General features: G+C 38.1%; 1 protein-coding gene across 4 annotated transcripts in view; it reads right to left on the bottom strand.

Annotated features, from left to right (window-relative positions):
- The window catches only part of LOC124795373, a 112,840-nt gene extending 96,101 nt beyond the window's left edge, over nucleotides 1-16,739 (bottom strand). For all 4 annotated transcript variants that reach the window (XR_007016684.1, XM_047259379.1, XM_047259381.1 and 1 more), the window contains exon 1: nucleotides 16,547-16,739. Coding sequence is in view for 3 of the 4 variants with exons in the window: in XM_047259379.1 (XP_047115335.1) it covers nucleotides 16,547-16,696 (150 nt within the window). In the remaining variant the exon portion in view is untranslated. The remainder of the gene's footprint in view (nucleotides 1-16,546) is intronic.
- Nucleotides 16,740-26,344: the final 9,605 nt, after the last annotated feature.

Raw genomic sequence — 26,344 nt, 5'->3', positions numbered from 1 at the left:
GGTGGCTATCATCTGAGAGCCCTGAGTAGCTGTGATGCTGGAGATGGTGGACTCCGTGACAAAGCACGCTGCTGACCAAGGGCCACAACTGGAGCTGGTTGCAGTGTCAGTGCAGCATCCCATGTGGCGTAGTACCAACACCACCTGGTGTCCCTGTTGTTCTGCCACAAACGTCCAAATCCACTTTGTACTTTGCCCAAATTTCCATGCCCACACCAGCCTTGTACTGGAGAAAAATGTGAATTATAAACAATTCAGACAAGAAGAGAATTGAAGCTTTTGATATGTGGTGCTACAGAAGAATGCTGAAGATAGGATGGGTATATCAAATAACTAATGAAGAGGTGCTTATTATCAAGAAAAATATGTGTATTAGCACCTGCTCTAGTTCATAATAATAAAGTTTCTCGCTTGCAGCCATAAAAGTGAAGAAATCTATAAAATGGAAACTGAATGCCCAGGTATGAATTTGTTCAAAATAAACATACGATAAACCTTGTCTTGATTGCTTTGTTTGCATTTCTATTCTATACAATAGGCTAAGTATCAAAGTATTTAGTGTTTGTAAATGGGAATTAATGGAGGTATGATTCTGGGTCAGATTATATAATGTTATTCAGTGTTAGAGGTTGTGACCATTAGGCCTAATTTGTTTGCAGGTATCCACGAGTATAAATACGACAGCGAGTCACTGAGAGCTAAAACCTCATACATCACAATTATTTATAATAGTACAATTATGAGTAAGAAATGTATATGCTGTGACTTCTGAAATTTTCCCAGCATATTTCTTCTTCCAGTAATTTTTGGGTTCGCAGCTGGCTCCCATCAACATTCTGCCACGGTATTTCTGCCCAGAGACGTACGGCCATCCTCAGGTGAGTAGACAAAGTACTGAAGAGACCTGATGCAGTCACGGTATTTATAGCGAATTCCGCACATGCAAATCATACTGGCGGTTTATGGCGCATGCGTTAGGAGGTGACATGCGCGAGGCAGCACAGTTGTGTGTGCTGCCCTCAGTGGTGAAGTGAGAACAAACTAACTGCTGAGTATTGATTGAGCATGTCGATTCCATTGTGACCGCATCATTTTAATAATAGGATTCCAATTTTTATCAAGCTGTGTAGAACATGCAAGACACACCCGTCTGCAGAAACCTATAAAATCAGCAGTGGCAGAACATTGCATTTCCATGGGACATTCAATGGAATACAATAATTCCAAAATTTTAGCACTGGTTTCCAGCTTCTGGGACTCTGTAATTAAAGAATCTATGGAAATACGTGCTGCTGATAATTTAATGAACTGTGACAACTTCCACCTTGATAAAAATTGGAATCCTATTATTAAAATGGAATCGACATGCTCAGTTGATAATCAGCAATTAATTTGTTCTTACTCCACCACTGAGGGCAGCACACACTAAATGTCGTGGCAGAATGTTGATGGTATCCGGCTGCAGACCCGAAAATTACTGGAAAAAAATGTATATTCTGTCACAGGTTGGTTAATAGTTTGGAATTGATGTGTGGAGGTTGTGTGTGAATTGTGATTTCATCAGGTTGGTTGGTTGGTTTGGGGAAGGAGACCAGACTGCGTGGTCATCGGTCTCATCAGATTAGGGAAGGATGAGGAAGGAAGTCGGCCGTGCCCTTTCAGAGGAACCATCCTGGCATTTGCCTGGACTGATTTAGGGAAATCACGGAAAACCTAAATCAGGATGGCCGGACACGGGATTGAACCGTCGTCCTCCCCAATGCGAGTCCAGTGTCTAACCACTGCGCCACCTCACTCGGTTTTCATCAGGTAACTTGCAGTGGGACAGAGGAAGGGATTTCTGGTGAGACTCTCCTATAGATTTGTAAGTTCTGTATAAAACACAGGAAGATCACAGAAGAAGATTTGAGCCCTTCGGGCAGAGACTGAGTCCTTGAAAACTGAATAAGAGCAGTTAAGGGGGAAAAATAAAATGGGAAGTGAGAAAAGATTATAGGAAAGGCATGAAAAGGGAATAGTCTGGATATTCCTACTGCCACTGAGCTACAGAACAGATATAGAATGTCATCTGTTGAAGGTGAGGAGCCTAATCCAGTTGCAGAAGAGAGTAGGTTGCAGCAGATCCTCAATAAGAAACTACACTAAGTAGAAATCACCATTTTACAAATACTTGGCCATCTGCTAGATAATATTGAAGCAGTGGATCTGAGTGAAGTGGATCAAGTATTTACTGTTGTGAGAGAAGGCAACAGCCTGGTGAAGAATAGAGAATGTAGTGTAGTACCAGCAGTGACACAGAGAAGATAGATGGAGCTACAGCACACACACCTGTGAGCTTTATTGAAGTTGTGCATCATTGGTGCAACCAACCCTGGATGAACAAAGCCTTGCCTTCAGGTGAGTAAACTTGGAACTGACAAGAGTTCCTGCTGACTTCAGATGGGGCTCACATTGGTGTCATGCCAGTTGCTGCTATTGGGAGATAGGGAGACATAAGGTATGGCCTCTGCACATTAACATAAAGGAGAAAGGTAGATTAGCTGAACTGACAACTGAAAATATAAGGGCAGAGGGGTGGGGAAGGGAGGAAGGGATTGCGATGCACTGTCCTATAAAAAAGAAACTTGTTTGAATAATATCATTAAGAATCAGAATATTATAGGACTAAAGAACAAAAAAAACATCTATTTACATGATCTAGGATGTCATAAGGAAATTGATGCAGACCATAGTAGCCCATTTCTGTGGCAATTTAAGTAAGGATTTTCTAAAATATCCAGACAAAAATGCAATGTGTTCTGTTGTTAATTTTCCTATCAGCCTTACACATGAAAGCAGTACACAAATATATTGTAACAGTTTTGTATATGAACACTTTACCAGTTACATAAATGTTTTTTCAGTAGTGAGCAGCTGCTCTGAAAATGAAGCTCAACACTCAACTTCGCTTATCTATCCATACCAGTGCCCTACAGAACCATGCCTTTACATAGGATATTCACACAATGGGGCATCCCAAAGGCATTTCAACATTATTGCCAACTACCCCCTCCTCCCCAGTGGGGAACTTCTGCATGCATCTAGTGTATATCTCATGATCAATGCAACATCATTTTTTAAAGAGTTTATGTGTTGCATATCTGAGACAGAGGCTGGACCAAGGATGTGGAAAACTGTCTAAAAACTACATCCAGGATGGATGGTACACTGGCCCCCATCATTAATTCAGGAGGCGTACTCAAGCTGGGGCGGGCATGCCTCCCTGTCTTCCACAAATGGATGCTTTAACATGGGTGCCCCGACTATCCAAGTTGGTTATGAAGCACAACTGGCCATACTAAACAGCTTATTTGATTACAATGAAGTGATATAATGGAAAACAGAGTAGTTAATGAACAGACAACAGAAAATTACAAGGCAATATCTAGGAAGGTGACTAGAAGGTTTTGTATAATGTGACAGATATCAGTTCAAATTTTATGTATTTATAAATCAGTTTGTATCAATTCTTATCAGCTGTTTCCCCAAAAATGCCCTGGACTATAACAGGAACCAAAATATCATGTGCAAGGAAATGCAAACAGTTTGGAACAATTAACTGTACTAAGGAAACTGAACTAAGGAAAATTCATCAACGGAAATCTGTGTGTAATGTTTGAAATCATCACTGCAGACAATAAAGTTAAATATATATCAGCAATAGTTAAAAGATAAATCAGGAAATTAAGGACCGTAAGGACTTTATTATTAAAGAAAACAGCCAAAAATGAATGATAGCAGCTAGGTAGCCAATATGCTTAATAACTGCTTTCTTGAAGTAGATCAGAAGATTGGCATAACAGTTCAAAGGATAAAGCAATAGAATATAGTGTGGTGATATATAACGCTCCAAAGGACAAATGACACTCAGAACTAAAAGTTATAAAATAACAATCAAATATAAAGGTGCAGACATTATGCAAAGATTTTAATTTTATTTTTTATATGTTGAGGGATGACACGTCTTCAGCATGGGCCAGTGATTGCAGTGATTTTGCTAGAGAAAATACGTGCTCCTTAGATTGACGACCTGCCCTGGAGTGCACAGACTTCCAAGTATAGTTATATTAACAATGAACGCATGTTGGCAGATGTAAGAACAGAATTTTTATCGGATTACTTTTATTTGAAATATGGAACAATAAAGGCAATCACATAATACAGTTAGTGTATGCAACAGTGAAAAGAATACACAAATTGTTAACTCAACAGTAGCATCACAAGTTATTCAGAGCAATGTGGTGAAGCAATTCTGAATTTTAAAGCAACCAGAACAAAGTCAGAGACAAAGTCTGACAAATAACAATGGTCACACAAATTTAAAGAAGATCAATGTCACACTGAAAGCTGACACCACGCAGGTGTGTCGCCTCAGTGCAGGACAATGATCAAGCGATAAATGTTTATTGCTTGAAGTGAATAAAATATTTAAACTCTGGAAGGAAATATTTTACAGACCACAAAGAGTGAAGGAAATAAAGAATACTAAGGAAAACTGATAACAACATAGCAATTCGCGTGCCAGGTGCATATGGTGTTCCTTGCGAGTGCAGCAGCAGCATCTATTTAGGTCAGACAGAGTGTTGTACAGAGCACAAGGGACATATTAAACAGAGAGAGCTACACAAGTTGGCCACAGCTGAGCATTGCCTGAAAAGCAGACACAAAGTACAGTCTGAAAACATGAGAGTTTTTGCTCATGCATTGACATACTGGGATTCAATTACAAAAGAGGCAGCTGAGATTAGAACAAATAGTAACAATTTTAACAGAGACCAGGGGTACGCACTTAGCAGGGCATGGAGGCAGGCTTTGGAAGTTGAAAGGAAGCAACAATGAATGCTTGACACTTGTAGAGCAGTGGGAGCAGATGCTTGTAGAGCAGTGGGAGCAGCAGTTTCAAATGTGGCACCAGCCCCATGTGCCACCTGACATCACTTAGTCCCGTAGCGGGAGCTGCTATGAGCTGTCCAACTCGCCTTCATTGCTTCTGTCATTTCAGCCCTCTCTGATTGGTACCAGAGGCTGCAGTTGGCACTATATAAGCAGAAAACCACGCCAGCCCCGACAATAAGTGGTTTTACTCCTGATGATGCTGGTGGAGATAGCCATCAGAAGCTTTAGAATTTTATCCAAACTTACGCAGGTTGAAAACCGAGAAGATTTTATTCAGATATGCCTCTGTGAAAGACTCTGAGGACATATTTCTGACCTAAAGCAGAACAGTTAAATACTGGCCTAAGCATAAAATTAATGCAAACATAGCCAAACATGTTTTAACAATCGATGAACGGACTCAAAAAGTTCATGAACAGGCTTCAAAGCTTGATGGATAGGCTAAAGCTTATGATAAATGAACATTAAATTATATGTAACATATTTTAAAATAGACAGTGAAGACAAAAAGCTACAGGAATACATTGTGGAATCATATCAAGAAAACGATCAAATAAATCACAAAATATTATAATTAAAGACAATTACGGTATAGGTACTGAATTTAAAAGACAAATTACATTCTGAACTCATTAAGTTACACGATTTAGTTAGGAATGAGTTAAAGGAACAGTTTAATGAAGTAAATACAGGCCTAAAACAAATTAAAGAATCTTCTGGATGGGGATTTACAGAAGTGCAAAAACAAATTTCATACAGCAGCCTAAGGTTAAATGTTTTAGAACAATGTAAAGATTCAGACAGAGTAGTTATCTCTGGTTCCATTTTCACAACATGGTTTTATTGAACGGAAAGTTCAGGAAAAGGCCGTTACTACACCTCATTTGCCAGCTGGCCCTGAGAAAACAGAAGCAAAATTTTCAACATTAAGGGGAGAAAGTTATTTAAATTCTATTAACTACAGCTTGACTGGTGGGAGAAATAGGTAAATGAATTTCATAAACTGTTTAAGATCACAGAAATGACTTGTTGCCATGTAGTATTTGATGTTGATTTGTTGGAAATGTTTGATTCTGATAGAAAAATCTGTGATTTAATAGCAACATTAATAGAAAGAGCTACTAATGAAATTCTGTTGAAAAGCTATGCGAATTTGATTTAAATGTGGAATTCAAAGAGAGAGTGGTCACAAATGTAAAAATAGGATTGTTTATGGGGTTGTAATTGTATTGCAAAAGGTACTGCAAGATGTATTAATTAAGAGAATCAAAATACCACCACACAGATTAATGTTTCATATCAGGGAATTCACATGCTTTAAGAATATGCAGCCGACAGCGACAAGGTTCCAGGTTGGACATTATATTTCTTTGTATTTCACTTTCCATACAATGATCCTGTCCCTTTATTATTCTGTAGACTCTTCTGTAGTTTCTTTCATTGCCATTATCTCTTGGTAATGCTTTCACTGATTATTAAATAGCAACAGCAGGAACATAGTTCATTTATTCACTCATCATTATTTAGATGAAGAGGATTGATGGTCAGTAGTTTTGAGATCCCTGTATGCACCCCACATTGGATGAAACCTGGGCCAAACTTAGGCAGATTCATTTATTCACAATGTACAAATGTATGCATTCTTTCCCTGAAATATGATTCTGACTATGAAAGAGGAATTGTTTACTGGAAAACTTGAATTCAATGTTGTGACCTCCTCTGGCATTTTTATAAGTAATAGAGTGTAATGTCATTAAATTTCTTGAAGCACCCATTGCCATGTTTGTTCAATATACTGCTTCTTATAGTCTCAAAGTCATCAGTAGGATGAGAAACGAACTTTGTACTTACACAGGCCTTTGTCTGGCTGTACCACTAATCTTTAGTAGTTGCCAGTTGCTGGTGTGTATGTTCCAAATAGTCAACTATAGACAACTGTTTGGAAATCTCAGAAGGTATTTATTTACTATCTACTCATGTGCTTGTTGTAGAGCACCTGGCACAAAGCCTTGGTTGCAAAGAGGAGCTGTTCATGATGATTTTAGCCTTTAGTGAGATACCAGTGTTAGGCTACACCTGCTTTAGTATCTTGTACTTTACCTTCAAGGTAGCCTACTCCACTCCATTTGTATAGTCGTTACAAGCTAAGAAATTGTCTTCATGTTCTGCAAGTGTATTCTGTCATCTTTTTCTTTTAGTGTAAAACTGTAAAACATATTTCTAAAAAAATTAATGAGGCATGTAGCTTTGGACATTATGTTTCAACTTACAGAGGCATGTTTACTTGGGACTGCAGCTTTGCTAACAGATGACAGTATTGAAAAAGAAAGAAACATGTTACAAATGTGGAGATAGAATTTCACGAGATGATTACTGAGGAGGGGGTGTAATTCACAAAGCAGGTTACTTAAACCAATCTTTGGAGGCTGTGGGGGTGGAGCTGGTGTTGTATATCCTATAGCCCTCTAGCAAATTACCACCCTTTGTCGTTGGGGCTATCTTCTTTCCTTCTTTGATCTCATCATACTGGATCTTATTTTTTCCTTTCATACAGCCCTACTGGGTATCAAATCATTCTTTTCCTCTGTGCATATTTGTAAGTTCTCATTGTGAGACCCTTCCTTTTTCTGTTTGAACTTTAAAATCCATTATTGGAAATATCTGTGATTATGCAATCACCATAAGAATTGCCTCTTGAAAGTACAGATCATACTTTACAGCTACAAGCTAGTTTTATTCTGCACAACATTGGAGTGGGTCTCAAAAATCAAATATTTCATTGCAATTGAAATTATATTGTCCTACTTTCACCTCATTTCTCAGATACACCACTGTCCCCTTTTAAATTAATTTTCCTTCTTTTATCTTCTGAGGTGGTATTTGTGTATACAACATCCTCCAACTTGTCTCCCAATACTGTAATGCAGGTGTAGATGCTCCTTCCTTCGTATACATACTCCATCTTCTACCATGCTAGATATACTATGTGATCAAAAGTATCCAGACACTTGGCTTAAAATGACTAACAAGTTTGTGGCACCCTCCATTGGTAATGCTGGAATTCAATATGGTGTTGGCCAACCCTTAGCCTTGATGACAGCTTCCACTCTCGCAGGCATATGCTCAATCAGGTGCTGGAAGGTTTCTTGGGGAATAACAGCCCATTTTTCACGGAGTGCTGCACTGAGGAGAGGTATCGCTGTCAGTCGGTGTGGCCTGGTACGAAGTCTGCGTTCAGAAACATTCCAAAGGTGTTCTATGGAATCACATCAGGACTCTGTGCAGGTCAGTCCATTACAGGGATGTTATTGTCATTTAACCACTCCACCACAGAGCGTGCATTATGAATAGGTGCTCAATCATGTTGAAAGATGCAATCGCCATCCCCGAATTGCTCTTCAGCAGTGTGAAGCCAGAAGGTGCTTAAAACATCAATGTAGGCCTGTGCTGTGTGATAGTGCCATGCAAAACAACAAGGGGTGCAAGCCCCCTCCATGAAAAACACCACCACACCATACCACCACCGCCTCCAAATTTTACTGTTGGCACTACGCACGCTGGTAGATGATGTACACCAGGCATTCGCCATACTTACACCCTGCCATCAGATCGCCACATCATATACCGTGATTTGACACTCCACATGTTTTTCCACTGTTCAATCTTACTTTGTAAAAACTATGATAACACCATTAGCACACACACAGTGCTCAAGTACAAGTAAATAAGTACATGATACAATTCATATAATGCAAACGTACTGAGAATTTTTGCTATAATTGTATTTGTTCAAAAGACCCTCCTTATTTGCTACAGAAAACATTTTCAATTAAGACTTTTGCAGATGAAAGACAAATTTCTATTATTTTCTAAACTTACATTTACTGATATAAAAAAGAACAGAATTTAATTAGAACTTGAAATAATAGTGCTCAATTAAATTTTTCACAATCTTAGGTGTAAAAACAAAAACATTCAGAATAGTGGAGAATCACCTGCTTTACTGACATCAGAACCTTTTAACTGACATAAGGGTTGCCCAGATAACCATCAATAATTATTTACATTTTAATGCATCAATAAACACCAAAAAATCATGTTTATGGCAATTTTGCCAATGTTCTTAATTAATTTATTTTCCTTTCTCTGTTTCTGTCTTTTCTTAATTTATAGGTTGTATTCTATACAATCATGAAACAATACTGTATTAAATCTTGTGTAAGCATTATTTTAAAAAAAAAATGAATTTTTATGAACCAGTAATTTGAAAAACATTTCTAGTCTATGGTAGTAATGTATTCTTCTTCACTATTAACAACAATCTGCCAATGGTGGGGTAACTTTTCAATGCTCCAATTGTGGAAATCATGTAGTTTTGAGAGGAATAACTTGTCGAGCTATGTTCAGAACGCATTTTCTGACAACAAGAAAGAGTAGTGACCCAGAAACTATCAAACATTATAAAAACTACTGTGTTATATTAAGAAAAGTTATTAAAAAATCCAGAAGTATGTGTATCATGTCTGAAATCAGCGACTCTGATAATAAAATTAAAACAATTTGGAATATTATTAAAAGAGAAACAGGTCAGCCAAGAGCACAGGAAGACAGTGTTACCATAAATTGAATGAAACTTTATGAACAAAAAGTCAGAAGTTGAAAATATTTTTAATAATCATTTTCTAAATGTTGTGGATATAGTAAGATCCAGGTGTTCATTAGAAGATGCTAGGCTGTTAATGGAAGAGGCCATACCTATGCAATTTGATACAATTGAAATCTCACCCACTTCTCCCTCTGAAATTAGGAAAATAATAAACTTGCTTAAAAGCAAAAACTCACATGGAATTGACGGCATTTCCAGCAAAATACTAAAAGCTTGTTCTCAACAGATAAGTAAGATTCTCAGCCACCTGTGTAATAACTCTTTGGAACAGGGCATTTTCCCTGATAGACTGAAATATGCTATTGTTATACCTTTGCATAAAAAGGGGGATAGATCTGATGTCAACAATTACCATCCAATCTCCCTTCTAACAGCTTTATCCAAAATTTTTGAGAAAGTAATGTATTCAAGAGTAGCTTCACATATCTGTAACAATGAAGTATTAACAAAATGTCAGTTTGGTTTCCAGAGGTTTTTCAACAGAAAATGCCATATATGCTTTCACCAATCAAATTTTGAATGATCTGAATAACCGAACACCACCCATTGGGATTTTTTGTAATCTCTCAAATGCTTTTGATTGTGTAAATCATGAAATTCTGATAGACAAGCTCAAGTCTTGTGGCATGAGTGGGACAGTGCTCAAATGGTTTAATTTGTACCTAACTGGAAGAGTGCAGAAAGTTGAAATAAGTAGTTCTCATAATATGCAAAGATCAGCACATTCCTCAAACTGGGGAACTATCAAGAATGGGGTTCCACAAGGGTCAGTCATGGGTCCTTTGTTGTTCTTAATATATATTATTGACTTGCCATTCTATATTCATGAAGAGGCAAAGTTAGTTCTCTTTGCTGATGATAGGAGTATAGTAATCACACCTGACAAACAAGAATTAACTGATGAAATGGTCAATACTGTCTTTCAGAAAATTACTAAGTGGTTCCTTGTAAACGGACTCTCGCTGAATTTTGATAAGACACAGTACATACAGTTCAGTACAGTGAATGGTATGATGCCATTAATAAATATAGACCTTAATCAGAAGCATATAGCTAAGGTAGAATATTCCAAATTTTTAGGTGTGTCCATTGATGAGAGATTAAATTGGAAGAAACACATTGATGATCTGCTGAAACGTTTGAGTTCAGCTACTTACGCAATAAGGGTCATTGCAAATTTTGGTGATAAACATCTTAGTAAATTAGCTTACTACGCCTATTTTCACTTGTTGCTTTCATATGGAATCATATTTTGGGGTAATTCATCACTGAGGAATAAAGTATTTATTGTACAAAAGCGTGTAATCAGAATAATAGCTCGAGTCCACCCAAGATCATCCTGCAGACATTTATTTAAGGATCTAGGGATATTCACAGTAGCTTCTCAGTATATACTCTCTTATGAAATTTGTTATTAACAACCAAACCCAATTCAAAAGTAATAGCAGTGTGCATAACTACAATACTAGGAGAAAGGATGATCTTCACTATTCAAGATTAAATCTAACTTTGGCACAGAAAGGGGTGAATTATACTGGCACTAAAGTCTTTGGTCACTTACCAAATAGTATCAAAAGTCTGACAGATAACCAACAAGTATTTAAGAAGAAATTAAAAGAATTTCTGAATGACAACTCCTTCTACTCCACAGAGGAATTTTTAGATATAAATTTTTAAAAAAATTAAAAAAATAAAAAATACACAAAAAATGAAAAAATTGTTATATTAACTTAAGTATGTCATGTATTGGAAAATTTGACTTGTTCCACATCATTACGAAGTATCATATTCATGATCCATGGAACTAGTATTAATCTAATCTAATCTCTAATCATCCAGAAAGTAAGTTCCTTGAAGGATGTTCAGCAGAAGCAGAAAAGATGAAAATCAGTAGGTGGAAGATCAGATGAATAATGTGCATGTGCACTGACTTCCCCACACAATTCCTAGCATCACTTCACACAGTCTTCCTGGTCATTGTTCTTGGATTGCATCTGCATGACATCTCACTCGTTAGCAACAAATGTCAGCAGTGATGGTTCCACCTCAGGGAGGAAATTCTTGCATCATCTGATGCATGAAGGTCTTGGTGTGGGGAATTATTGCTTTTTTAGACCTCAACCATTCTATTCTTTTCCCTGTGTTAGTGTAATGACTCCATTTCTCCTTACCAATAATGCTATAGGACAGGAATGGTCAGTGATGTTCATGAGCCAACTGATGACTAGCAGGCAGTGATGTACATATGACCACCAGCTTATTTTTGTGATTTTGGCTTAGAGCATGCAGTACACATACAACCAATTTTTGAATCTTCCCCGTTGCATGCAAATGTCATGCAATAGTTGTGGAATGATCATAATTCATCACATTTGCCAGTTCTCAGGTACACTGATGTGGATTATTGTGGATTAATGCGCTTAAACGATCTTCATCAAACCCAAAAGATTTTCTAGAATGTGGAGTGTCACTAATGTCAAAACAATCCTACTTAAAATGAGAAAATCATTTACTTGTCATGCTCTATCTAATGGCATTAACCCCATATGTGGTTCAAATATTTCTGACTGCCTTTGCTGCTATCATCCCTCTATTAAACTCAAACAGAAGAATATTCCAGAGATGTTCTCATTTTTCCACTTGGCACTCCATTTTCTAGCATCCACAACTACACCCACTATCTCCAAATGACAAAATGTAGACTCAGACAGCAACAGTTAACTACAAATAAGGAATGACAACTGATAAATAAATTCACAGCAATATGAATACTGACATGGGGAAAAAAAAGGTATGAACTTATGCAATTAAACCAATACCAATAATGGTTTGTAAGGTAGGAGACGAGGTACTGGCAGAACTGAAGCTGTGAGAACGGGTCATAAGTCATGCTTGGGTAGCTTAGTTGGTAGAACACTTGCCCGCGAAAGGGACAGGTCCTGAGTTTGAGTCTCAGTGTGGCACACAGTTTTAATCTGGCAGGAAGTTTCAATGTACTCAAAATGATTTCCTGGGCCAAATAAATAAAGTACCACAAATAAATACCTGATGCAATTTTCACACAGTCTGATAAATTGGAAGGAAAAATATCTGCTACATTCTAAGTTATCACCCACTTAATGTACCTTTCTTGCTGCTAGTGACATTCATATGAGTACACTGATAACTGAGAGTACATGTGAGAGAAGTTACATTTCCCAATAAAATGATCTGAGGGCACATTTGGTACGCTAAGGTGCAGATCTCTCCTGAGTACAAGAAGTACATGTGAAATCCTGCATAGTGCCGCATTTTGCGATGATACATTATAAGCTCTAAGCCAGTACCTGGAGTGCATTTGGAATACAACTAGTACAAGTAAAATTGTGGATGAAAGGATATTACTGGTATGCATTTTTCTGAAATACAGCGATAGCCTAAAGTGTATGCTTTTAAGAGTGCTTATTCTAATATTTAAGGCACATAAAAACAATTTATATGTAAAATGGTACTATGTTTCGATGGATGCTTGCGTAGTAGTGATTTTGTGTTAATACAATGTGAAGTGAACAATTGAGAAAGAAGCCAGAAAGAGCCATACCACATCAGGATTTCAGAGTCACAACATTAAAGGATGAGCCATATCAGGAGTCACAACACTAAAGATACCAGCAGAGAAGATAGGAGAGGTAACAATTTTACATTGTCACATTTCCAAAACACAGGACTCATTGCAGATTGGCAGACATTCTTCACAAGACAGTATTTGTGTTCAGAGCTTAATCTAAGCAAGATATATGCACTCTATTGATCGAAGTGCATAGAAATGAACATCGCTCCAGTTAAAAAACAGTATTACTCTGATGTTTTTAACAGAGGCTTCGGTCTAAGCTTTCATCATCCATACAGTGACACATACAATAAGTGTGGCAAATTTACGATTGATGTGACCTCCTCAACCAGATCCTTGCTTGTGAAGCTAAGAGGCACAAAGAGCTTCATGTAAGAAAGGTGCAAAGGGCAATGGACAACAACAATTGGATAAGAACACTTGTCCTGACCCTACTGCAGAGTTTGCATCTGACATACAAAAAACTCCGCTGATACTATTTTTGATTATGAACAAAATATTATTTCTGAGAGTATTGTGGACCAACAATTTAGGTGTGCATGTTCTTAAACATCTGGAAAAGCCAAAATGGATCTACTGCAGGGAGGCATTCACAGGTAATTCTTTCAAGCTTAGTCAAATATTTAGAACAACTAACAGCTGAAACATCCCATATCATTGAATACAGTGACAGAAGCAATGGTCAAGACAGAACAGCCATATTTTGAAATACTAGATGTACATCTTGAAGCAAAATCAACACAGTAACACAACTGATCACAAGTTCCTTGAACGTAGCCAAATATATATGGAATGTGATCAAGATTTTGGTCTCACTTAAAGGCAAGGAAACACTTGAACTACACATTATTCCCCATGACTGGATGGAAGCAATGAAGTTGGTCAGCAGAAAGTTTTTCACAGTGGAAGTGAAAATAGAAGACTTTCTTTCAGTTAAAACTAAGGATGTCATAGAAAAGATCAAATTCCTACAGACAATGGAGGAAATAAAATACAATGTAGGAATATTACGTGGGTCCAAATTTCCAAAGACAATCCCCTAACAATGCAGTTCAGCCACTCACTTAATTGTGGTCTTGAGTTTATAGAAGCAAATTGTAGGAGGCACAGTATTGGTCGCCTATCAGTGCTTCTTCTGTAGCTTTTACATGAAGCTGGCATTGAAATAAAATTTGAGAAGTGCAATAATCTTCAAGAGATAGAGAACTTCACCCCTCCATTTTATCTTGACTTCCGTAACAATACAGGATATCCCAGAAATGTTGCGACAGACTTCAAAGGGCTGTACCATAAGTCTTAAGGCACAAATCAAGGATAGAAATTAATTTCCAGAAATGTCTTCCAACAATGCTCCAGAACGTCACAGTTATAGCCACTAGCATCTGCCAATAGGCCACCCCTTCAGCAGTAAACATGACTTCATACCTTGACAGACCATAGGTGGAACATCGTGCAATGTTGTTTGTTATTCAGTGATCGCAACTGATTGCCATGAACGCCAGTGGAGGAGATGGGGCTAGCTGCTATATAGACAGGCTTGTCTCCTATAAATGCAATGCCTTGGTGAATAATAGTTTTGGACCCCACTAAAACCTCCAATAATTTTCGGCATAAAGGAGAAAAATAAACAGCAGATGGAAATTGACATCTGAACCATCATTTACCAAGGCAACAGAGCACTGAATTCATAGGAGGCAATGCCTGTCTACACAGCAGCTAGCTCCATTTCTCCACTGGCGATTGTGGCAATCAGTCAAGGTCACTGAATAGCAACAATGTTGTGAGACGTTCCACCTATGGTCCATAAAAGTACAAAGCCGTATTTGCTGCCAAGAGGCTGGCCTAGTGCCACCACATGTAACTTCGATGCTTGGCAGCATCATCGGATGATGTTTCTGGACACAGGTTTTTGTCCCCAATTTGTTCCTCAAGACACCCTTTACAACCCATTAAAGTATGTCACATTTGTGGGATACCATTTACATACCATAGCCAGGCAGCAATTACAATGGATGCAAGAAGTGGGAACAGACAAAGGAGAGAATCTGATGGAAGAAGGGAACGAGAAAGACCGAAAAGAACACAACACAATGATACAGAGTCATGAGTGCTGTCCCAGGGAGATAAATTATTAAATGGATGCCCTGGAAGGCACTGATTCTGTAGTCACAGACTGTGAGACAAATATGGAAAGTGACTACGAATTATCTCTCTTATATGTTGGAGTACACACCATTATATTAACTATCTTACTACTAACAGGAAATTTCAATGCCTAAATGCCAATACAGTGGATACATAGTTAAGAGGTTAGGGATAGCTGTGATTTCCTTTAAGAACCTAGAGATCCCCAATTTCTAGCCCTGTTGTACAACAAATTTTGGATCAGAATGCAGAATTCCATTCTGAACTCCACACAATACGCCAATTATTCTTGTGTCTTCAACTATGGCTGTTGTAACACAGTTAATTTAAGTTAAACTCTCTTTTAACACGACTGTTAATTCGAACTGTCCTTTCGTTAGCTGGGGCACTTGCCTTCCAGAGAACTGGTTTTCTCAGTTATTTAAGGTTTCTCACGGCGCCGTAGTGGGGCGGGTACATATTCCATATTTTCAGTCACCATGCAAGGAGGAGGCGAACCAAGAATGGTCCATCTTTTTCGGTACGCACATATTAACTGTCATATCGCAATTTCATTACATAAGAAACGTTTTCGCACTACGTAATAATTCAAAATCCTGTGTAATGTCTTATGCAAAACTAAATTTAACATTTTTATTATTCAGATTTGCAGGATGTATCAACTGCGTTACGAGAATATTTACCCCCAATGAAAAGTGAAAAGGACGGAAATTACTCGCGCAGGTCACGTAAGTAGGTGCAAAATATAGTGACCGGTGTACAAATCAATATTTACTGTGCCGAATCTATTGTAGGCTTTACATATCAAATTGTCAATAACTTTTGCAAATAGGGTTTCAGCCGATTACAACTGACTTCCAAGTTGGAGAGCAATATCCCAAGTGAAACTCTTCCTGTGTAGCAGGCAGCATCGGCCTGTTCGTCTGTTTTTGTAAAATAACTGAGCTTTCCGACGATCGTTGTTATCGCGAATGACGTAATAGAAACTAAACGTATAGCAATGGATACATCCTCTCCATGCGCCCATTTATCCTTCTTTCTTTAGATACTAAATGTGGTGTATCCACTCACGCACAAGAATGCATGTAACAATGAAACATATCTGAATACAAATAATAATAATTGTGTAGATATCATTTCCTTAAAACAAAAACAAAAAAATATTTAAAACGTGCAACATGAACACGGACCTTTAATCCTGGGATACAAATACGAATCTTATCATGAATTTCTTTACTCTCTGCAAGCTTTGAAAATATATCTAAAGCGAAAGAATCCCGGTTTAGACACAGGCGACACGTCATAATTGTGTTACATCGTACATTTGCCGGGTCATTCATATTATCAATCTCTAAACGCACTTTTGGTATACTAAAAGTATCGGTACCACATAGGCCTAATATTTTTCTCGCTGATCTCGTGACTCAATTGTCTCAGGTAGAAATTGTTGGAATTTAGAATCGATGCCTCTACTATATATTTATCTTTGCCGCAGTTGCTACGAACGCTTTTATAGACGTTCCTATTAATATGGTTGTGTTTTGCCTACCCTTGTGTTACATTCGTTCTGTGCGTGTTAATAAAACCATTTATGTTCACTTTCAAACCGTGACCACGTGTTTATTTCAAGTTCAATAACAACAGGTTATGGGCCCAGGCACAGTCACCCAGCGGTTTATTTGAAGTGAATAAAAAAGTGAATAAAAACTACGTTTTTTTCGTCACACCAAGACGCAGATACAGAACACCGATATCATGAGCTCAGTCAGTGCTAATTCGTTGCCGTTAATTGAAAAACTGAAAGGAAGAGAAAATTACAATACACGGCAATTTGCAATGAAAACTTATTTACAGCACTAACAATTGTGGCAGTGTATAACGGGCGAGATCAAAGATGAAGTTAAGATATGCACCGCAAGGGCCAAAATAATCTTGTCAGTTGATCCTGCTATTTATGTGCATCTGCAGAGCACGTCATCTGCAAAAGAAGCGTAGGATAAATTAAAACAAACTTACGAGGATTCAGGACTTTATCGAAGAAGAATATGTGTCGAGAATAATTTCAACGTCAATTAAATTGAATGATCTTGACTTTGAAGTGAAAGACGAGTGGGTTGGACCCTAATAAGCGCGAACAATAATAATGGGTTTAGAGAACTCCAACACGCCGATAACGGGTGATTCCATTAAAAACAAATTACTACAGGAAGTAAAGGATGAAGCGTGTGGCAACTGGTATGTTAACCACGTGGGTCTCCAGGCAAATAAAAAAGACAGGCTTATCAGCTCACACCACAATCCCAGAGGTCCGAGATGTTACAACTGCAACAAATATGGACACATAGCGAAAAACTGTCGCAGTAAAAACAAGGCAAGCGCAAAATCAGTAATTAAAGAAACCAGTTACAAGACGTTCTTCATGATGCCACTGTCAACTAAAGATATACACAGAGACTGATTTGTGGATTCTGGTGCGTCAGCTCACATGTCAAACCATCCATGTGATTTAAATTTCGTAGCGTCAGTTCTCAGTTCACAAGTGGTCGTGGCCAACAACGAAAATTTACCCGTTAAAGGGACAGGTTGCATACATAATGAAGCTGTGACAGGCCGAGAGAAAATAAATATTAAGGTGACGGATGTACTTTATGGTCCTCAGCTGAGTACAAATTTACTTTCCGTAAGCAAAATAGTGCAACAGAGTCACTCAGACATTTTTGACAACAGAGGCTGTCGCATTCGAGATACAGAGAAGAAATTAATAGTTACAGCTACGTTAATCAAAGGAATGTATAGGCTGGACCAAACAAGTGATTGCAGTGCAGAAACAAAATATGCAACGTTGTCTACTGATACGAACCTATGGCACAGAAGATTAGGCCACCTACACTCAGATGCGATGGAAGAATTACGTAACGGTTTGGGTAATGGTATCAAATATTAAGGAGCCGTTGACACTCCATGCGTTACGTGCCTAGAAGGTAAGCAAACTAGATTTTCCTTTCCTCATTCCACTTCTAGAGCTAAACGGATTTTGGTATTAGTGCATTCAGATTTGTTGGTCCAATGCAAACCACATCGATTGGTGGAGCTAAATATTTTCTAACTCTGATGATTTCCCTAGAAAGATTTTTTTTTGTATACTGTCAGCAATAAATATCAAGTACCTGGCATTATACACAATTTTAAATAGTTTTTAGAGAATCAGACAGGCGAAAGGCTTTGTATCTTGCGAACTGATAATGGAAAAGAATATATAAACGAATGACTGACGAAATTTTTAAGGGAAGAAGGAGTTAAACATGAAACCATGGTTCCCTACATCCCAGAACAAAATGGTGTTGCAGAAAGGTACAATAGAACAATCGTGGAAAAGGCAAGATATATGTTATTTGAAGCAAAATTACCTACGAATTTTTGGGGAGAAGCAGTGTCCACCGCAGTTTATCTCATTAACAGATCACTGAATAAAGCTTTGAACAACATAACGCCAGAGGAAGGTTTCTCAGGAAAGAAACCTGACCTCCGACATCTAAGATTACTCGGCAGTAAGGCATTTGAACACATACCAAAAACCATTAGGCGCAAATGGGACAAGAAATGTGTACAGTGCATACTCGTCGGATACTCTGAAGACAGCAAGCCATACTGGTTGTTCCATCCGGTTCAACAAAGAATAATTAAATCCAGAGATGTGATATTTAAAGAAGAAATAATTCAAGAGAATAATAACAAGTCAGGAACATGTGATCATTTGCTGGAACGAAATCAGGTATCTATTCTGTTCACAAATAAGGAGGAGAACATTACGATTAAAGATGACTCAGGGGACAACAGATCAGATAACAGCATTTCAGAAGAAACAGTCTCAGTCGAAATAGAAGAAGAATCAGAACCGCCTCAACAAGTGCTCAGAAGATCTTCCAGAATACCCATACTGAAGAAGATGGATGATTATGTGACCTATAGTACTTAAGAATATTCACAAGAATCAGAGCCACCAACTTTGGAAGAAGCTTTCTTATCCAAGGATTCAGAGAAATATTTTCAAGCAATAGAAGAAGATCTGAAGTCACATGCGGAAAATAAAACTTGGGAATCAGCTATCCTGCCCTAAGCCATAACTGTGATTCCTGCTAGGCGGGTCTTTAAGGTAAACAGAGACTTACAAGGATAGATAATTCGCCATAAAGCTCGATTTGAAGTTAAGTGATGTTCACAATTTAAAGGTTTAAACTATGAAGAAACCTACTCACCACTAATACGATATAATTCACTCAGATATTTGTTTAGTCTAGCTGCTAAATACGACTTGGACATTGATCACTGTGATGTGGTGACAGCTTTTTTGCAAGGTGATTTAAAAGAAGAAATTTATCTTAAAATTATCACAGTTGACTATGTGACAAGAATAGTCAAATATGGAGGTATTAAAAGACTCAAGAAAGCAGTGTATGGACTTAAACAGGGAAGTCGCTGTTGGAATATCAAACTGGACTAAGTTTAAATTTCAGCAGGCCCACCACTGATGCATGTGTTTATCACAGAAACCCAGGAAGTGATATATTAACTGTAGCTGTTTAAGTAGATGACATGCTGATATTTTGTAACAATATGCAACAGAAAACTGCATTTAAAGGACAACTAAAGGAACACCTTAAACTAAAGGACCTCAGAGAAATATCCAATTGTCTAGGGATCCGAGTGACAAGAGATCATAAGCTTGGACTTTTATGGTTGGATCAGACTAGTTATATAAATCAGATTTTACGAAAGTATAACATGGAAGACTGTAATCCAGTATCCACTCCGCTTGACAGTAACCAAGTATTAACTCATGAAATGAGCTCAAAAACAGAGAGAAAGAGATGCCGTGAAAGTCCCATATAAAGAAGCCATAGGTAGCTTAATGTACACACAACTAGATACTAGACCAAATCTAGCGTACGCAATTGGAGTTGTGAGTCAGTTTAATAATAACCCTGGAATATCCCACTGGCAAGCTGTAAAGCGAAGGTATATAAAGGGAACTAAAGACTTCAGCTACAATTTTCCAAAGAAGACCATGACATCACAGGTTACACTGATGCTGACTGGGCTAGGGATATAGGAGATATAAAATCAACCACTGGTTTTTTTATTTATGTCACAAGGTGCAGAATTTCATGGAATAGTAAAAAACAACCAACAGTAGCTCTCTCGACGACAGAAGCAGAATATAATGGCTTTAACTACTGCATGCCAGGAAGCACTTCGGCTGCCCTTTCCCAAAAGAGAGCCCGATATGATTGTTTTGTGACAACAAAGGTGCAATTGATCTGTCAAAGACAAGTGGATACAAAGGTCGCACTAAACATACTGACACCAGACATCATTTCATCAGGGAAATTTCCACAAATGGAATGCTTGCAGATATGATGACAAAGCCACTGCCAAGAACCAGACATCAGCAACTAACACAAGAATTTGGACTCCGAGAATGAAGTACTGAGAGATATCGCTTTTAGTGGGGGTGTTGGAATTTAGAATCGATGCCTCTGCAACAAATTTATCTTTGCTGCAGTTGCTACGGACGCTTTTATAGAGGTTCCTATTAACATGGTTGTGTTTTGACTACCCTTGTGTTACATTCGTTCTGTGCGCGTTAATACAAGCATTTATGTTCACTTTCAAGCCGTAGCCGCGTTTTTATTTCAAGTTCAATAACAACAGATATTGTTTCGAAACATCACAGATACTTGGTGACAAATGCTTGGTACAATCACAAACGTTTAACAATAGGCATGACGAGAGACAATGTGTCGAGTAAAGAAACTTAATTGTTCGTCCGCAGCTAGGTCGGTCGCTGACGATTAAATTGTTTTAATTTACATACATGTGTGTCTCAAGGAAAATGCAATAACGTATTATCTACAGCTTGAATGTGCAACGAGGAAGGCAGATTGCGTAAGACAAGAAAAATATAAAGTATAGAAATAAAAATTTCCTTTTAGTAAATTAATGAATGGTCAAGATAGCGCCGAATGAAAATTACGAGTGCAATAGCTGTATAAGAAAAATTAAAATTTACGATGGAAAGCGCATAATGTGCGAAAAAATAAGTATGTATTGTGATAATACTTGTCTGGCGTTTTATATTATTAAAAAAAAGTTGTTAAAAGAATCGCCAACATTGAAAATACGAAGATGAATGATGTCTTCAATTATGTTTGGCAGAAAATCACAGAGCGAAATACGGTATATTGGGGTAAAAATAACTTAACTGCTCCTTTCTTTATTGCAACCAAAAATTACACGATAACCGTAACAACAATCCAAAAAAACAAAGATATAATTTTATAATGTCATGGAACACGGCCGCACACAGAATGAATGTGAATATCTGGTGCACTCACACGACGAAATCTGAAAATTAAACCACAAAAAACAGCATTACAAGAAGATCACTGCTGTCAACTCTCCCACTATTGTTTTATTGAGTTTGTTTTGAGATCATTCACAGAGCTTTTCTGTTTGATACGTCTCTAGTTAAAGGTTTTGTGAATAAGTCTGCCAACTGTTTATCCGAATAAACATAATAGACTTGAATCGCATTATTTTCAACATGTTCACATATATAATGGTATTTAATGTCATTGTGCTTCGTGTGTTTGTGATGGTCTGTGTTTTTAATTGTCAACATTGAGTGTTGTTGGTTTGTCTAACTGAAAATCAAGTTCACTGAGAAAACCATGCAACCTAACAACTTCAGTAGCAGCATCTGAAACTGCTATGTATTCGGCCTCCGTTGTTGATCTGTTTACACATTTCTGTTGACGTAAACACAATGTCACAGGCCCACCTCCTAACAAGCTCACATAGCTTGCTGTTGACCCACATGTGACACAGTCACCAACGAGGTCGGCATCTGAGTAGACCACCAGTCCAGTAGAGTCAGCTTTGTACCTTACGGTCAGATCCCTAGTCCCATGTAGATATTTCATAATCCTTGTAAAGCATGCCAACGATCGAGACCAAGATTATGTAACAACCTACTCACCATGCCCACAGTGAACATGATGTCTGGGTGTGAGACAGTTGCTGCAAATATTAAGCTGCCTACTGCGTGCCGATAAGGTTTGCTTTGCATCTCCTTCACCTCATGTTGGTTTGCAGGAGAGTGCCCACTGTGCAACATGGTTCTAACATCAAAAGGCGTGGAGTTCGGTTATGAATCGTCCATGGTGAACTTCTGAAGTAAACAGCTGATGTATCTTTGCTGGCCTCTATAGATTTCTTTTGTAGAAGGGCTGTGTTCAATTTCCTATGTACAGAAGTTTTTTCCATTACCTACAGTAATACCAAACATTGATCCCAGTGCTGTCAAAATATTTTCCAGTATTTTTGGAGATTTACAGATAAGCAAGCCATCATTCACATAAAGTGCCAGGTAAACATCAGTGGCATCTGTTAATGTATGGGAAACACCTTTGTCTACATTTAGTTGCACAAAGTCAAACATTGTCCGAAAATGTATAAATTTTTGATTCCAACAATGTGGTGATTGTTTGAGTCCATATACACTGTTCTTCAGTTTGCAAACATTATTTGGGCCTTCTATAACAAAACCTATTTGTTGCTCCATGTAAACGTCTTTCAAATCCCCATTCAAGAATGCAGTCTTAACGTCAAATGTAGATGACACCGTTGCCAGCCCACTCAGTCGTGCCTGGCCCATTGTTGATCTCAGATACATTTTCATCAGTTTAAGCTTCGAAAAACTTCGTTCTTCACTTGCCACTGTCACTGGTTGCGTTATCAAAATTCGTAATGCTACACTTACGTTGGGCACAAAGCCATACTCTTGCATGAGTTTCAACGTTTCTATTGGCGTTCTACCAGGCCTCACCAACGCTGACTCTACTTTAAGTTCATCTTTAAAATCGACAAGACTGATGTTCTTGGCCTGTCCGTGACTAAAGCTGTCGCACAGCTTGGAACACTTTTCACTTAGAACGTCAGGCGACATGTCCTTAATTTTACTAATGTCATACAAAAAAAATCAAAAAGCTCACTATGACTTTTCAGCTGTTGAAATCTCTCACAGAGAGTGCATATTTTAACATCTAGTACTTTAAAAGAAAAATCTAATTTGTACTGCAATTCTGGATCTTCAATGTTCTCATCTTCTCCCTCATATTGGAACTGTTTCTTCTTCCTTCGGTTTCATATCTGCGTTGTACCACCTACGACCGGGTTTTCTATATGTCGAGTTGGGTGCTAGTTTCTTACAGTGAAGCAGATAATCTTGGAATTTGGAGTTCTCCCTGCAGTTTTTGAACCGTTCTGTTATGTTTTCGAGTAAGTCAACATCTTTAGATCAACGGCCTTGCCGCAATGGTAACGACGGTTCCCGTCAGATCATCGAAGTTAAGCGCTGTCTGGCTGGGCTAGCACTTGGATGGGGGACCATCCCATCTGCCGAGCACTATTGGCAAGCGGGGTGTACTCAGCCCTTGTGCGGCAAACTGAGGAGCTACTTGATTAAGAAGTAGCAGCTCTGGTCTGACACGGCCGGGAGAGCGGTGTGCTGATCAAATGCTCCTCCATCAGCCTGTGGGCTGAAGATGACACGGCGCCCGGTCGGTACCGTTGTGCCTTCCAAGGCCTGTTCGGACGGAGTTTAGTTTTAACAGATTTCTGTTGGGGATATGTGAACAAAAGTTTTCCAGCGTGCATAGTGGCGTACAAGATATGATGTGCAGAGTGCATTAGACTCTGTGGAATATACATGTTTCATGCTTGTTGATGGGTCAAAGTATTTTGGTAGTCAAATGAATTAATATGTGTTGTGCAAATAAAGCATAAGTTTATTTTGTCCCTTAAATAGTTGTTACCTGTTATCTAGCTGCGTTAATCTGCATAAACTACTACAGGTTATGTTGCCCAGGTACTGGATTAAAGCGAAATAATAAGCTTTAAGGTGATGTGATTTGCACAAAAAGTGTGTGGAAGTTCATATAAAGTTGGATTGTGTACACTATACGAAGAAGAAAATTACTGTAAAATGAGTACAACACAGAAACCGCAAATAGAGCGGCTTTTAGGGCGCGAAAATTACGCGACCTGGAAATTTGCCGTTGAGGCGTATTTACACTTGGATGACTTATGAGGCGTCGTAAACGGTATCTGGCACCTACAACTTCTGCTACTAGGGATCGGAAGGCGAAATCAAAACTAATCCTTTTGACTGATCCAGTGAATTATGTTCACATAGAAAAGGCTATGTCAGCAAAGGAGGTATGGGACAAACTGAAAAACACGTTTGAAGATGGTGGTTTAACCAGAAAAGTAGGATTACTTTGTGAGCTGATAACCAAAAGATTGAATAAGTGTAAAAGTGTGGATGAATATGTGAATAAAATAATTTCAATCTCCAATCGTCTGAGAAATATTGGTTTTGAAATTGCAGATGAAAGTACTGGAACTCTATTGTCAGCTGGACTACTAGAGAAATATTCGCCAATGATGATGGGTTTGGAAATTTCGGGCATACCCATTACAGCGGACAGTGTCAAAGTAAAGATTCTACAGGACATGAAGAATGAACCAGATTCTAATGCTTCTGAAAAAGAAACAGCGTCGACTTTATACTCTAAGTACAAAAAAAAAGAAGCCAATAAGATGTTTCAGATGCCAGAAAATTGGACATATTGCTTCAAAGTGTAACGAAAAGTTAAGTATAAAAGAAAAGAATCATGTTAATCCTAGTAGTCCTGAGAGAAGACTACCGATAAAGGTAAGGCATTTTCTGTTTTTTACTCTTTTGATGAATCGAGTGACGTTCATGCAGAATGGTTCCTAGATTCAGGAGCGTCTGTGCACGTTACCAAAGCTCCGTCATGTTTGTATGATGTTCAGTCAAGGGCTGACATGGGAATTTCCACAATTGACAGATCTAAGTTAAGGTGTGAACTCGCAGGAAAAGTGGATCTTAATTGGCTTGTGAAGGGGGAAAAGGAAATTGTTACTGCTCATGATGTACATTATGTAAAGAATATTGCCACTAATTTGTTGTCAGTAAGCGAAATAGTAAATAAGGGTAATAAAGTTATCTTCGATATAGAGGCAGCCAAAGTGATAGACTCTTGTGGTGATATTGTAGCTACTGCAAGTAATGTAAGACGTATTTACAAAGTGAATACAGTTCAAAACAGGAAATCACTCTGTTTATGCTGCAGAAGGTTTCTTGTGGCATAGGAGACTTGGACATTTGAACAGAAAACGTATGACTTTACTGAAGAATATGGCAACTGGGATGAAAAATTATGGAATGAATAATGTTCAATGTGGGATAGCAGATCTACCGAAGTCTTGCAACTCGTCTGTGGATTTATGGAGAATAAATCCTTAGGAGGTAGCTTCTATTTCGTAACATTCATAGATGATTTTTCTAGATACATGCATGATTATTTTATAAGTAGCAAGGATGAAGTGAATGATGTATTTGTTGTTTATTGAAAATTGTCGAATGACAGATTGGGAAGAAAATTGAAATTATTAGATCAGACAATGGATCAGAATATGTGAACAGATGGCTTAAGGAACAGTTGAATGAAATGGGCATTAGGCATCAGACTACCATTCACTACAGTCCTCAGAATGGAGTTGCAGTACGATCCAACAGAACCATTGTAGAAAAGGGAAGCAGTATGTTAAGCGATGCTGAGCTACCTGTCTTTTTGAGCAGAGGCTGTGTCAACAGCAGTGTATTTAATTAACAGATCACCTACCAAAGCCGTCAGACACAAGACACCTTATGAAGTATGGACTGGGAAGAAACCGGATCTAAATCACTTAAAAGTCTTTGGATGTGAAGCCATGGTTCAGATTCCAAAATCATTAAGAGGAAAGTGGGATGCAAAACCTCAAAAATATATTTTTGTTGGCTACTGTGAGGATTTAAAAGGCTACAGATTTTATAATCCTGTGAATAAGAAGATAATAAG

The sequence above is a fragment of the Schistocerca piceifrons genome, chromosome 4, assembly GCF_021461385.2.
Source record: "Schistocerca piceifrons isolate TAMUIC-IGC-003096 chromosome 4, iqSchPice1.1, whole genome shotgun sequence".
Lineage (NCBI taxonomy): Eukaryota > Metazoa > Arthropoda > Insecta > Orthoptera > Acrididae > Schistocerca > Schistocerca piceifrons.
This window is presented reverse-complemented; position numbering and strand designations above follow the sequence as displayed.